The sequence below is a fragment of the Dipodomys ordii genome, unplaced genomic scaffold (assembly GCF_000151885.1).
Source record: "Dipodomys ordii isolate 6190 unplaced genomic scaffold, Dord_2.0 Scaffold177, whole genome shotgun sequence".
Classification (NCBI taxonomy): Eukaryota; Metazoa; Chordata; class Mammalia; order Rodentia; family Heteromyidae; genus Dipodomys; species Dipodomys ordii.
The window spans coordinates 419,890-435,231 of record NW_012267393.1 but is presented as its reverse complement, the minus strand read 5'-3'; the positions used below and the strand labels follow the sequence as shown (position 1 = coordinate 435,231).

Below are 15,342 nucleotides of genomic sequence, written 5' to 3'. Positions count from 1 at the left end.
AGAAAGTCTGTGAGACTCTTATCTCCAATAAAACACTCAGAAAACCAGAGGTGGCGCTGTGGCTTAAGTGGTAGAGCGCTGGCCTTGAGCTGAAGAGCTGAGGGACAGTGCCGAAGCCGAGAGTTCAAGCCCCACAACCAACAACAACAACAGAAAAGCTCAAAATCAATTTTAAAAATGAAATAAATAGATTTAGTGATCAAATCACAGACAGTAAAACTCCCAAGTCAAGCAAAGTACCAGTTACCACAGATCACCAGAGGATGGTTACCATCCAAGGTGTCAGGGACAGGAAAAATGTGATCCATGAAGGTTTCCTGAACAGCTCCCTGGGTACTGACTGGAAGTCATGATGGCAGCACAGTGATTCCTGGTTCACATTATATTCATGTGTACTAGACATACACAATTCTGTGTACATCTCCAATTTTTTAATTAAGAACTTCCCCATTCTGAAGAGAGAAAATGTTACCTAACAGAACCAAGACTGGATCCAAGAAGAAACACTTCTATACACATCATAGTAAAAACATTAGACTTGAATAGCAAGGAACTGATTTTAAAAGCCACAAAATCAAAGAAGGAGCTATATTACAATGGAAAGAAAGAATCGCTGCAGACCTCTCCACACAAACCCTCAATCCAAGGAGAGCCTGAAATGATACAATCTAAGCCCTGAAGATCAACAGCTGCCAACCCAAACTGATCTACCTAGTGAAGCTATCATTTACTTTAGATATCGACACTAAAAACTTGCATGACAAAAATTAGAGTTCATGATCACTAAACCAGCATTACAGAGAATACTAAAGGGAGAAATACAATCTGAAGAGAACCACCAAAATCAAAGAAACACATCCGACAAAAATCAATAGGAAACTAATTTAGTAAACACAGTAAGAGGAAAGAAACAAAATATACGTAATCAAGAAAATGGCAGGAAACATAATAACCCTAAACATTAATGGACTCAATTCCCCAATCAAAGGACAAAGAACAGCAGATTGGATCAAAAAACAAGATCCATTCAATGTTTGCATTCTGTTTTGGGTTATTTATAATTGATTAATGCTTCCATTAATTATGATATACAACTTTTACTATAATACCTATATATCACATTTATTGAATAAATCAAAGATGCTAATCTCTGATCTTAGATAAAAGAATTCAGACATACATTTGCAGAAAATAGTATTCCTGGACTGGGAAGGTGGCTCAGTGGTAGAGTGCTTGCCTTGCATGCATGAGGCCCTGAGTTCAATTCCTCAGCAGAAAAAGCTGCAAGTAGTACTGTGGCTCAAGTGGTAGAGCACTAGCCTTGAAATGAAAAGCTGAGGGACAGCGCCCAGGCCCAGAGTTCAGGCCCACGACCAACCCCTCCCCCACCAAAAAAGGGAAAATAATATACCTTTAAATATAAAAAACTATATGAACTATATGCAATTCAGAAATAGAAATACTTTGCCTTTAAATAATTTTTGGAAATAGCTATTCTTTTTATTAACAGGCTGATTATATGATGGATGCTATATTCAAGATTAATAAACGAGTATAAATAAAATTTCATACATACATCATCAAAATAAAAGGAAAGATTCAGCCTAATAGTCACATACGATACTATTCCCTCCTTTTGTAAATAATGAATGATGCTTCATTAGGTGTAGGTACTACATTTTGTTTATGAATTCATCTACTAACAGAATCTTTTTTTGGGTCCGGTCATGGGGCCTGAACTCTGGGCCTGGGTGCTGTCCCTCAGCTCTTCAGCTCAAGGCTAGCACTCTACCACTTGAGTCACAGCGCCACTTTCGGCTTTTTTCTTTTTGCTTATGTGGTGCTGAGGAATCGAACCCAGGGCCTCAGGCATACAAGGCAAGCGCTCTACCACTGAGCCACCTTCCCAGCCCCTACTAACAGAATCTTTTTAAGGTGTTGTTAACCTATAATAGAAAATAGCTTTTCAAATCTTGAAATCTTTCTCTGCTTTACTTTTTTTCTAAATGTTTCTTTTTATTGCAAAGAAAGTTAAGAAGAGTGAAATTGAGCTAAGATATTAAAATAAAGACATTTCAAATAATTAAGATTCCCAATCATGAACATCGATGCTCTCTACATTCTCTGAAAGACAAGGAGAGACTATTTATTTACTTGTCAGAAAAGAACATTGAAGCCTGGAGCACACACAAGCATTGAAACCAGGCCTAGAACCCAATGCTACTGTGGCACTGCTAAAGAACTCACTATCCAGACTCTACCTGTACAGAGGGGATGCATATGAAATGGTGAATATGGTTTAAAAAAAAAAAAGCAAACAAAAAACCTCCTGGTCTTTAAAAAAAAAACGCAAAAAAAAACAAACAAAAAACAAAAAAACCCCAACAACTCCAAATAAGGCTTATGACAGGGACATTTTATTTTTTTTGGTTAAAGCCACAACTGATAGAAATTCCATAAAAACAAACATGTAAACAAGGTATCAAAACTTTGGTTCACTGAAACGTCTCACACCTAAAACATCTGAGGTACAAAGGCACCCTATTAGTGCTAGATAGTCTGGCTCTGCTGCAATCGCTCTGATGTTATCCTTGGAATCAGAGACAGCATAGTATGATGGCAGAGACTGGGGCCCAGGTCACACAGGACTTGTCCCAGTACACTCTCCACTTCAGTCAAACATTGACTCCTCCAAAGACCTGCCTGATAGGAGCTGGAACATATAAAGGTGTCTGTCATGCTGAACTTGACAATGACTTGGGCTGTAGGGCCAGGAAGGGAAATGGCAGAAAAGGACATCAGTCAACTTCTGTTGATCCACAAGGCCTCAAGAATTCCTGTCCTCGTTCATGGAACCACTTATTGGAGACTGTGAAAAGAAAGAAAATATGTTACAATTCCATTGGTTCACCAGCCAAAATCAATGCCTTCCCCGTGTTTCCTATACTGTGCTCTGGAATGAGACCCAAATAAGCACTCTCCTGGGCTTTAAGTTGCTGATGAGCTCTTGAGAAAGACAGATGAGCACACCAATAACTATGAAATTCTACCAGTTTCATAATGTTTATGTGCATGTTGTCATGGGAACAGAGCCCAAAGGTATCTGACAATGTAAGAGAAAAAAAGAGATCTTAGAGCTGGAATGTGAAGTAGAACAGCTGTTACCTTGGGAAGAAGACAAGCACAATTAATGATTCCCACATCAAGGGAGGTACAAGAAGTAGGAACCCTTCGTTGCTATAACCCACTCTTCTGGAAGAGCATCTTGGACCTACCGTGTTTATACAGCTTAGGGCTTTCTCAGCTCTCTAGGCATTTGAGTGTTGCCAAGTAGCAATTTTGGAACTTAACCAGTTTAAGTAGACTGGTACATGACTGAATGGTACTACCGGTGAGCAGGAGAAAAAAACAACTTCAGATGGAAACATCTTTGACTGTGTCAAAATTTGGCAACAGTCGTCTCCCAGCTCTGAGTATAAATCCAAGTATCAAATCCCGGGCTGAGGCTGCCATAAGCACCGTCCCTCAAGCCACTCACCCCATTTGCAGCCCACAAGCACAGGGCAGGCTGCATGTCTTGTTCGGTAGTCACCTTCCCCGCTCCGTAGAAGGTTATACCAGAATACAGCTGTGCCCTGGGAAAAAGGTGGCCTGTTAGAACACATTTTGAAAGAGATAAGGCATAGGGACCTGACTCTAAACACCACAGAACCCTTGTGCTGAGCAGAAACACCCTATTTCCTATGTATGGGGGTCAGGGCTCTGGGACTCCAACAATAGTTAAGTTTCCCAGAAAGCACCTTCCCTACATCATGGGGTCAAAGTTTAGAAACCTACTTGTCCCTGAAGGGACTTCCCTTCCCAAGTAAAAACTGGGACCACAGGTCTACAATATGGGTAGGAAGAGGCTAAGACATAATTACAGACATATTCAAATGGACCAAGCAACAAGACTAGCAGTCATGAATATGCCTGAGCTCTGTTTCAACTTCTCACCCACAAAAAAGACTTACCTTCTTAGGCCAAATCGCAGCCCCCAGATCCGGGAAGACAGTGGCACCACCAGCTTCTACATCACTCATCTGGGAATATAAGGTACAGAGCTTGGCTCCTCTCTCCAAGAAGGGCAAGTAAGCCACAAAGAGCATGCGGAGGTGTTCTGATCACCCTGCCCTGAGCATGTATGGGCCTGCTTGGAGACTCTACTTCATGCCCAATTTCCTACACCTGCTGAATCTGTGTGGACAATCTCCATATTCAAGAGCTGAGGCCCTCAGGAGACCCACATCCAGGCTGTCCTTGAAAGTCAAAAAGTGCCCATCCTAGCACCCATGCCTTGAATCCTCACCTAGCCTGGACCTTGTCTCAGCTGCTGTGCGACCCTGAGCTCCCTACAGGCTCCAATCCCAAGTGTGTCCTCTTTGCCTGGTGGGGGCTCTAGCCACTTGCGGCTCTCTAGTTCAACCCACATGTTCCCAGAAGTTATGTTCTGGATGAACAATTGGGATTCTATGTCTTAGAGGCTCTACAGAGGTACAGAGCGTAACTTCCCTACCTAAGTTGCTTAGAGCAACTATGCCACAAAGGACACGTACAGAGGTACTGTACAGATCACCCTGCTCTGACCGTGTGTGGAGGCTCTCTCTGCTGCATGTCAGGTCTTTCAGTCCTCTCTCCCAGAGAGGCATGAAACTAAACTGAACACACGCTATGTAGCAGCCAGCCTGCACTCATGCCCTCAGGACACCCCCACAAATACCAAAGCACCACTTCTTTTTCCTTTGGCTTTTCTCTCAAGATTTTGGCCTATACTATAATGAAAATTGGAGCTAAAAAATATTTCCACAGGACACATAGCAGACTAACTAAAGGGTATTCGACAGACACAAGATAAATGAATAAGAGGAAAAACCGCTACAGCTTCCCCAGCCCTGGGAATCAAACCCAGGGAAACCCCCACTCCTGCCAGTCTCACCAGCCTCTCCCTCTGGAGACACTAGTCTTTTTCTCCTTTTCCAACATCTCAAGTCCCTTCTCTCTTCCAGGCTTACACATACTCTTTTCTCTGCCAGAAACACATCCCACCAGCTAATTTCCACTCAACCTCAAGTCTCAAACATGTTTCTTCTAAGGGAGGCCTTCTCTGAACCCATGCTTGGGCTACTTTTTTCACAGTGTTTGTCTCCCTGGTAACTAAATAATAATCTCCCCTGTGTTTATTTAAAAGGCTCTCATGTTAGAACCTCAAGTATCCTAAAAGAGACAATGTATGTTCTGTTAACCAGCATATTGACAGCCATAACCACACAATTAAAACTGTAAAGGAAAAACTGAACTTCTGTCTTTAAGTTCCTTGACAGACTTTATGACTTTTTTTTGCCAGTCCTGGGGCTTGAACTCAGGGACTCAGCATTGTCCCTGAGCTTCTTTTGTTCAAGGCTAGCACTCTACCACTTGGGCCACAGCGCCTCTTCCAGCTTTTTCTGTGTATGTGGCACTGGAGAATGGAGCCCAGGGCTTCATGCATGCTAGGCAAGCACTCCATCACTAAGCCACATTCCCAGTACCACTTTACAACTCTAGAGCAGGCCCTCACCTTTCAGAAAAGGCAAACTGTTTCTCTGTAAAGGAAAAGTTCTATGGACAGAGCAAAGGCAGCAAGTGGGAAGCAGGCAATCTAGTCTCTTGGGAAACAAAGGCAGCTCCCATCTAAGAGCATCTCATAACTTCTTCCTCACTCTGCTGCTAGAAGAGAACCCCAGGGCATTCTTCCCAAAAGCCCAAGTAGTACTGTGCCCACCAACAAGCAGGCAGAGTAAGCTTACAACAGAAAATCTTGAAGACATTGCATTAGGTGAAATAAGCCAGCCAACAGAAGGAAAATACTCAGTGATTCCATTTACATGTGGTTACGTGATCAAAATCATAGTGACAAAAAGTAGGATGGTGGCTGCCACAGACCAGCAAAGGGGAATTTGGGATTTTTTTTTTTTTTTTTGGTTGGTCATGGGCTTAAACTCTGCACCTGAGCACTGTCCCTCAGCTCTTCAGCTCAAAGCGAGCGCTCTACCACTTGAGCTTCAGCGCCACTTCCAGTTTTCTGGTGGTTTATTAGAGATAGGAGTCTCACGGTCTTTCCTGCCCAGGCTGGCTTGAACCATGATCCTCAGATCTCAACCTCCTGAGTAGCTAGGATTACAGGCGTGAGCCACCAGCGCCCGGCTTGATCTGGGATTTTTTTTAACAGGGTTTAATTTTACAAGAAGAGTTATGGTAATGGACAGTGGTGATACCACATTAGGAATGTAATTAATATCACTGAAGTACAGTTAAAAATGGTTAAGGTTGTAAATTTTTAGTTATGTATACTTTACCACAATTAAAAAAAGAAAACTTGGAGGGTGCTGAGAAGTATGCAGATCAAGTGGTAAATCATCAGCTTTTCATAAACATAAAGTCCTGGGTTTAAACTCCAGACACACACACACACACACACACACACACACACTGAAAAAAATGTATGGGGGGGGAAAAAGGAGCCAGGGATAATAATAACTCTAGCAGAGGGAGAGACTAGATAAGAACAAAAGTAAGCCCTCTCTAGTCTAGCCAAGAAAGGCACTTACGAACAGAAGGATCATTATTCAACTGGTAGTACCAGCCTTGATGGGAGTGGGATAGGAGAGCCCTCTGGACCCACAGCCCCCTTAGGGCCCATAAACTGCATACATCATACTCACGTAGTTTAAGAATGTGGCCACACGATTCCCAGTCCCTAACTGCTTGAAAACATCTTGCTCATCGCTCTACAAAATTAATGAGAGTAAAGGAGTGGGCCTGGACCCAATACTTACATAGTTAAGAAACGTCGCTAACCTATTTCCCTCCGTTTTGAGGCCGCTGTCAAAAGGTCGCTGCAATAGACAACAACTTTCACCCAAGTTTGCAACCAACTTACCCACCACCCAAAGGACTGGGGTCAAAATGGGCAAGGGAAGGCATTAACTAGCCTGGAAAATGGGCCATAGCCACAGAGGAAACACTGGTCCCAGCATGGCATAGGGGAAAAGAAATATGAACAAGACCTAGTGAAGTCTTCTGCTTTAGAATCTGGGCAAAGAACCACAAGTTTAGGGCTAGGGTAACATTCCCTATATCTACAGGGAACAGCCAGGCTCCATTAGACTCAGCAAATGCTGTGATTCCAGATATAGGCTTCATTAGTAACAGAGTTTTCCTGGTGAGGTGGGAGATGGGAACAAGGTAATGCAGAGGCTGAAGTGCTCCTTCTCAAATCAGCCAAAGTGGGGCCCATTGGAAGTATCTGTGATTTAGGCCTTACCCGAGAGAAGTCAAAGTGTGGTTCATACTGTCCTCCCATTCCGTAATTTGCAACCTGGTGAAAAAATAAAAGCATTGGATCTTGCAAGCAACACCAATAGCCCTAGAGCAGCCTATCTTTCCAGGAATGTCATCTCTCTAGGCCTAAAAACTACCAGAAACTCCAAAAGCAGCCTCTCTAAACATGTCCTGCCAGCACAGGTAGAACAAGTATGAAAATGCTCATCGTTGGGTCTAGGACTAACACAATCATGGTTTCCCAAAAAGAACCAGACAGAGGATACCAGATGGTCACTGTAGAGGAGCTCTGACCCTGCAAGGACAGGCATATGGCAGCAGAGGAGACCCTTCCTGAAGCAGGCCCTGGCCCTGGCCTTGTGTGGGAGACAATGAGAATGTATGTGATCCAGAAGTAAGCCAACAACCAACTCACGACAGATTTGTTCTTGGTTTTTTGATGGTTTGTTTGGTTAGTTTTTATGTGTTTTTGTTTTGCCAGTCGGGGTTTTAACTCAGGGTCTGAGCATTGTCCCTGGGCTTCTTTTTGCTCAAGGCTAGCACTCTGCCACTTGAGCCACAGTGCCACTTCTGGCATTTTCTCTTTATTTGGCACTGAGGAATTGAACCAAGGGCTTCTACATGCTAGGCAAATACTCTACCATTAAGCCACATGCCCATCCCCTTGTTCTTGTTTTTTTGTTTGTTTGGTTTTTTAAAGAGACAGCATTGTTATGTCCCTAGCCTACAATTCCTAAATTCAAGCAATCCTAGTAGTAGTGGAACTACAGTTCATGCCACCATACCTCCTCTTTAACACTAGATTTAGACCTGCAAAGCAGCAGGCACTGCTCTTGTTCTTTCCCAGTGGGTATTCTAAGTCAGACTGAGTAAAGCAAACATTCCACAATAGTCTGTTGCATGGAATACTTTAGTATCCACATGAGGCAGGAACACAGGGGACAGGCTGTAGTTAGCTAAGAACTGGAACATCACCCCAGAGTAAACCGGGTCATGTACTAAGACTTGAGCCACAGCAAATACTAAGTAGCATTAACTCAACTGAAAACTGAATGTATGGATGTATGGATGTAAACGTCACAGTGAAATTCTCCCCTTGTATAACCAATACATGCTAATAATAAAACCTTTAAAAATGTAAATGCCAGATGGGGCACCGGTTGACTCATGTCTATAATCCTAGCTACTCAGGAGGCTGTTATCTGAAGATATCAGTTCAAAGCCAGCCTAGGCAAGAAAGTCCTTGAGACTCTTATCTCCAATTAACCACCCAAAAACTGGAGGTTGTACTGTGGATCAAGTGGTAGAGCCCTAGTCTTGAGCAAAAAGGAGCCCAGGGGCAGCATCCAGGCCTAGAGTTCAAGCCCCATGACCAGCAAAGAAAAGGTAAATGCCTACACAATGTATCATCCTAAAAAGACACAGCTGATAAGCAGATACAATTTGAGATAGAGTTTAAGACAAAATACAAAATCTGACATGGAAGCTGATAGACCAAGTGGCACCACCAGTGTGTATCCAGAAAGAACTGGCTTCTGTGTTTTACTAGAACCCTGAAAACCTTTTGGATTCAGCACTGGTTCTCAGAAAGCTATATTCATTTATTCTTTTTCATAACTCAAACAGGTACAAAAAGACATTGCAAAACTGCCAAAAGTGGAGACTTTTAAACATGGCAGTAAAAGAGACAGTGGACTTCAGAGGAGAGGAAATTCTCTTGTTAGAACTCAAACAGTATTGGCTGAATACAACAAAATGCAAAATTTAGACAGTATACTTTTCAGTGTCTACAAATAAATATTTTGATATGAAGAATTAGTGAATAAAAACATGCTATTATCTGCAGCTTTAGTTTTCCTGCACCAGAAACATCTGAAATCCAGTCAACCGCCCAAGGAGGACTGGTATAGCAGGTGATCCAGAGGTCTGAGATGCAGCTAAGGAGAGAATGGCCAGATCAAGTAGCTGATCAAGTGCTGTCACAAATGCTTTCATGGATATTTCTTTGGATATTTCATGGATATTTCTTTGGTTCCAGACTAGTCAAGAACTTGAAGTAAAATCCTAGACATGAATGTGTCTACTGTGTCAAGGTACTCCAGAAAGTCTAATCACTGTGGCTTGTGTCCAGACTGGCACTCTCCAACACTTCCATTCTTTGGACGGAGTCAAAGAAGGTGCACCATTAAAACTGGCTCATCGTTTAATAGCTTGGAGAATTAGTCATATATGATCATAACTTCTACATTCTTTCGCTGTCTCAAATAAACACAAAAATCATGGAAGCTTTTGCAGCGATCAGATCTACCACCCTAGCATAATCAAGTCATAAACTTAATAACAAGCAATTGTACCTAAAACTGTCCTAAAAAGAGATATTCATTAGAATCTTCAGGCTTGTTGCTGTAAAAAAAAAAAAAAAAAAGACAGGCGTATATATGATGCTGAGGCCAGAGTGAAGGTAAAACAAAAGACCAGGAAACACTCTTCTATTTTTTTTTTAACCAGTCCTGGGGCTTGCACTTAAGGCCTGGGCACTGTCATTGAGATTCTTTTTGCTCAAGGATAGCACTCTATACCACTTGAGCCATAGCATCACTTCTGGCTTTTTCTGTGTATGTGATACTGAGGAATCAAACCGGGCTTCACACATGCTAGGCAAGCACTCTACCACTAAGCCACATTCCCAGTCCTGGAAATCACTATTCTAGAAGGCTGAAGTTCAAGCCAGAAGTCTTGAATCTTAGAGGATTTGGGGAGGTACAGCATCTCCTCTTCTATCAAAAAGGCCCTTATTCAATTCGTAACTGCCTTTTTTCTTCCCAAAGGTCTATAGGAAACATAACAAGAGCTCGAAGAGTAAACCCAGTCTGAGCACCATGGGAAGACAGACTCTTTCCTAGTTTCTGTGTTCCCAAGGATCAGTTGTACCTGCAGTAGTTCTGCAGTCTTTACTGTTAGCCCTGTGATGTGCTGCATCCGACGATTTAATCGAGCCACAACAGGATCATCGTCCTCCTCCAGCCAGGAGCTGGGGGAAAAAAAAAAAGAGCAAAGATCATGGGAGCAGGGGCAGGTTTAGGTCACGGCTGTGCTCCCTGGGAGCCGATACTAGCATTCATAGGAGGTGCTAGCAGGCAGGAGAAGCCATGCCACCCTACTTTACCAGAGGAGCTCTAGAGTTGGGAGTTGGGCAGCTAGTCTACCTCCACCATCTCTGCTTACCTTTTGGAAACTCTGTAGCTGGCGACAGTGAGGACACCTGTCTTCGGATCACGAACAGTGGCTCGTGCAAGCTGGAAATCAGAAAGAAGGGCAGATTTTTCTTTGGGGCCTTTTGTGTTTTTCCAGAAAGCACTTGAGCAAGACATGCTGTTGCATTAGTAGAGGAAGCAGTTTTGTGGGCAGTGGCTCTAGTCAAGGGTCCATGATCCTGAAGGCAAAGCCAAAAGAAGAGTCCAAGGCTCCCAACATTACCTCTGTGATATCAGAACCTGGCCATTTCTCTGCTTGAACACTATCATTCTGCTTGGTCTGTCCCTGAATCTGCCTGAACTGCCTGCTTCCTTACCAGACCCATACCCCACTCCTGTCTAAGCACAACATGAGTTCCTACCACATTCAAACCGTGATACCATCTCTGAGCTATAACTTGTAGAGTTCTCTTGACTTGGTCAAATTCTGCTATTATAAATGGTCTCTTTTGCCAAGTAACCCATTCAAACACTGATTTGCTGAACTGTCTCACACTGGGCTCCCAGTGCTGAGAGCAGGAAAGATAGATGGTATAGTTTCTCCCTTGGGAGCTTCACAAAGTCAGATGATAAAACCAGAACTCTACCTGAAAGCAAACCATGCCCCCCATGTATACACTTACACATAATACACACCCCCTCCTCTGCTTCATCTCACCTACTACTTGGGGCCAGCTACCATAACCAAAGTGCATCGTGCTACAGCTATGAGTAGAGTCACAGGCCTGGATACCCTTACTTCAATGGCACTTCCCCTTAATTTTAATAATTGGTAATTGCTTAGAACTATGTTGGGTGGCTAAGGTATGTCTCATACCCTCATACAACTCAGTCCAATGGAGAAGGCATAAAACCAGCCAGGGGACTACAACAGAACATGAATAAGCTTAATATTCTGTGGGAGCTCAGCCAAAAGGTCAAAAATGGTTTCCTAAAGACTACCTAGCTGAAACCTCAATATCACAGGAATAGGCAAGGAATCACAATAGAGAGGCCCAGGAAGGAAGAAGAGTACAGCCTTGACTGTGGATTATGGGTTTATGTGAAGCAGTTAGGTGAGACTAGGCTGAAGAGGCCAGTAAGGGCTACATACTGACCAAAGGCATGGAAGGCATTGTGCAGGGCAGAGACACAATTAGATGTGGAAAACATCTCTGTGAGGAGCTAAGTAAGAAAGAAGATTAGCAAGAATGCCACAATAGAAGTCAGGGCAAGAGAAAAGATAGTGACCTGGGCCAGAAGATGGCAGAAGAGATGGAGAGAAACAGACAAACCAGAAATCTGACCAGGTGGTAAAATAGACTGTCTAGACTCTGAACAGCGCTAACATGTTCTAAAGTGGTCAGCATGCCCGGGGCAGGTGTCTTCCTATCTGTGGCCTTTCCTGAGCTCAGCTGCAGTCAGTCCCTCCTGATGACAACTGCGGCCACAACCAGACTGTCAAATATCTGAGACACAGAGCTGGCTTGGTGCCCCTAAGAAACTCCATGCAGCTGAGCTTTGCTCCTGAGTCAGACAGGACTAGTTTGAAAACAGGTTTCAGGCTGAGGACCTACAGGCAGCTGCCAGGCATTCCCCAGAGGCCAAGTTAAGCTCATTGGCCCCACTTCAAAGCCAAAACAGCATCTGTCTCTCAGAGCCTCCGGAAAGGAGAGGTCAGCTTCTGATGGTGAACATGTTTGGCTTGTCACATGGCTCCTGTTCAAAGATAAGTTTTCCCAAAGCTCGCCTCCCCACCCCAGCTACACATGTGCATGCATGCGTACATACACATATAGAGGAAGAGAGATGGGGGAGGGAGACAGAGACATGGAGATGATGTTCTCAGTGTCTAGGACTGAAGGACAGGTGTGGAATCTCTCAGGAAATTTGTTTTTCCTGGAAGACTCTGGAGTTGACCCAGGAGTTGAAAGGTGGGTTCTAGTTGCCATTCTACACCCATTGTCTAGACTCATACAAGTACTTCTGTGATACCAACATGCTAGATATTCTGGGACCTGAAGCCAACATCTGAGCTTCTAAGATGAGGTCCAGTGACCAGGATAAGAAACCTGTTTCAGGTTCCTCCATGAGATGGTTAATCTTGATTGTCAATTTCACTGAGAGATTTTTTTTTTGATAGGTCATGGGACTTGAACTCAAGGCCTGAGTGAGCTCTTTTGCTCAAGGCTAGAACTCTACCACTTTGAGCCACAGCTCTACTTTCAGTGATTTGGGGGTGATTAACTGGAAAGTCTCACAGACTTTCCTTCCTGGTCTGGCTTTGAACCATGATGCTCAGGTCGCAGATTCCTGAATAGCTAGGGTTATAGACATGAACCAGCAGTGCCCAGCTTCACTGGGAGATTAAGAAATCATTTCTCAGCCAGGTGCCGGTAGCTCAAACCTGTTATCCTATCTACTCAGAAGGCTGAGAGCTGAGGATACTGGTTCAAAACCAGTCCAGGGAAGGAAAGTCCATGAGAGTCTTATCTCCAATTAATTACCAAGAAAGCCAGAAGTGGGGCTGTGGTTCAAGTGGTGAATACTGGCCTTGGGCACAAAGGCTCAGATCTTGAGTTCAAGCCTCAAGACAGGAAATTTTTTTCTCTGAGTGTGTCTATGAGGACATTTCCAAAGAGGATTAACCAAGGGAGGAAAGTTGGCCCTGAAACTGGGCAGCACTATCCCATAGTCTGGGAGCCTGAATGGAAATAAAAAGGGAAAAAGAATAAAGCCCATAATATAGGCTCAAGGGTCCTCTCTCCCCTCCTCCTTCCTTCCCTTTCCCTCTCTTTTTCTCCCTCTCCTTTCCTCCCCAGCTTTCCCTCTCCTCCTTTCTCCCTTTCCTTTTCTCCTCCTCTTGCTCTCCCTCTCTCCTTCTCCCTCTCCTTTTTATCCACTCTCTGTCTCCTTTCTCCCCCTCTCTTCCACTTCCTCTCTCCCTTTCTGTACCTTGTCTGCCATGAGTTGCTCTGCTGCCTCCCTGCCATGATGGACTGAACTCTCTGAAACTATGAGCCAAAATAAACCTTTCCTCCTTTCTGCCAGGCATTTTGTCACAGCAATGAAAAGTCTGACTAACACTCTCCAGCGTCAGCCTCCTCACCACCTCAGCTGCTACAATTCTATGAGGAACAAAGCAATAACCAATCCAACTAAATCCTCCTCGTAATTATCAGTGTTGGGAGAAAGCTGGGTTAATGGAGGCAAGCAGTTCTCTTTGAATGAAGTGGACTCAAACTTTTCATGAACTAGAAATAAAAGAATAAATTTAGAACATGACATAATTAAAACTAATAGCCAAGTATACTTAGTAGCAAAATACCAGAAGAATTTCCAGGAAATTCAGAAGACAAAGCTAACCATTGTATTGATGCTCTAGACGTTCCATACAATCCAATAAGACAATAAAAACAAAAGAACTCTTAAGTACTAGGAAGGATATTCTCCTTATTTGCAGGTGGTAGTACTATCTGGCCAACCCAAGAAAATCAGCTAACAGTCAAAAAGGAGGGCTGGAAAAATGGTTCCAGCATATGCCTACCAAATGTAAGGCCCTGAGTTCAAACCCTGTGCTGCCAAAAAGAAAACAGAAGTAATTTCAACCACTATCTGTGACCGCACAAGTCAATATTCTTCAAAGGAAAAGCAAAAACAGAGACACAGTCTGCTTAATAAACACACGCATTAATATTTGTTTAAACTACAGGACAGATCCTGTCACATTTAACTCAATAAACACTAGCTATTATTGTATGATATTTTCTTTTTCTTGTCTGTTTGTGCCTATAAAGGGGTTTGAATTCAGAGCCTTGCATTTGCTTGGCTTTTTCCATTCACAACCTGGTAGTGTACTACTTGAGCCATGTCTCCACTTCTAGTTTTTTGCTATGTAATTAGAAATAAGCGTCTTGAAGGTTTGCCAGAACTGACTCATGTTCAGCATGTAAACAAATACTATAGAATGTTAAGTTACATAATAATGGAACCAGTTCAAATATAGTGAAAAGGGCTGGACCTCATGATTCATGCCTGTAATCCAATCCTCAGGAGATAGAGAAGATCACACTGGAAAGATCACAATTCAAAACCAGACCAGAAAAAAAAAAGTTAGTAGACTCCATCTCAACCAGCTGTTATCTCAGATGCCTGGAAGGCAAAAATAGAAAAGTGGTGGTCCATGCCAGCCTGAACAAAAACATGAAGACTCAAGGAATAAGTAATGGCTGGGTGCCAGTGACTTACATCTGTAATCCTAGCTACTCAGGAGGCTAAGATCTGAGGATTGTGGTTCAAAGCCAGCCCAGGCAGGAAAGTCCATGAGACTCTTATCTCCAATGAACCACTAGAAAACAGGAAGTGGCACTGTGGCTCAAGTGGTAGAGCGCTAGCCTTGAGCTGAAGAGCTAAGGGACAGTGCCCAGGTCCAGAATTCAAGCCCCATGACTGTATGAAAAAACTCAATGTCATACAAATGTACACCTGCCTCAAGCTGACAATTTCCAAGTCAACTCTATCACTGGAGTCCTATTCAGGAGCACCCCAAGACCCCTCTTCCCAGCACTCTATGGCACATTTCCTCAGGTCCACCCACACCCACACATCCACCCCCAAGCAGGTGATCTGACACGTCTTGCTGTGAGCAGCACACTGCCCAGTACTACCTTCTGTCCCAGCACTTGACCATCCATACCCATTCCATCAGTTTTCTTCTCTGGATCATGAATCCACAAATTCAGGCTGAGTT

At 43.4% G+C, this 15,342-nt stretch overlaps 1 protein-coding gene across 6 annotated transcripts in view; it reads right to left on the bottom strand.

Annotated features, from left to right (window-relative positions):
• Window positions 1-2,395: 2,395 nt before the first annotated feature.
• P4ha2 (prolyl 4-hydroxylase, alpha polypeptide II) overlaps window positions 2,396-15,342 on the bottom strand; it is a 35,070-nt gene continuing 22,123 nt past the window's right edge. For 4 of the 6 annotated variants that reach the window (XM_013033816.1, XM_013033821.1, XM_013033820.1 and 1 more), the window contains 7 exons: window positions 10,585-10,655; window positions 10,291-10,390; window positions 7,343-7,396; window positions 6,741-6,806; window positions 4,014-4,082; window positions 3,539-3,635; window positions 2,396-2,869 (listed from right to left, as the gene is read on the bottom strand). In XM_013033816.1, coding sequence (XP_012889270.1) covers window positions 2,799-2,869; window positions 3,539-3,635; window positions 4,014-4,082; window positions 6,741-6,806; window positions 7,343-7,396; window positions 10,291-10,390; window positions 10,585-10,655 — 528 coding nt within the window. In that variant the 3' untranslated portion in view covers window positions 2,396-2,798. Of the gene's footprint in view, window positions 2,870-3,538; window positions 3,636-4,013; window positions 4,083-6,740; window positions 6,807-6,854; window positions 6,915-7,342; window positions 7,397-10,290; window positions 10,391-10,584; window positions 10,656-15,342 lie in introns of all 6 variants that reach the window. The other 2 variants (XM_013033822.1, XM_013033817.1) reach the window with 2 other exon arrangements.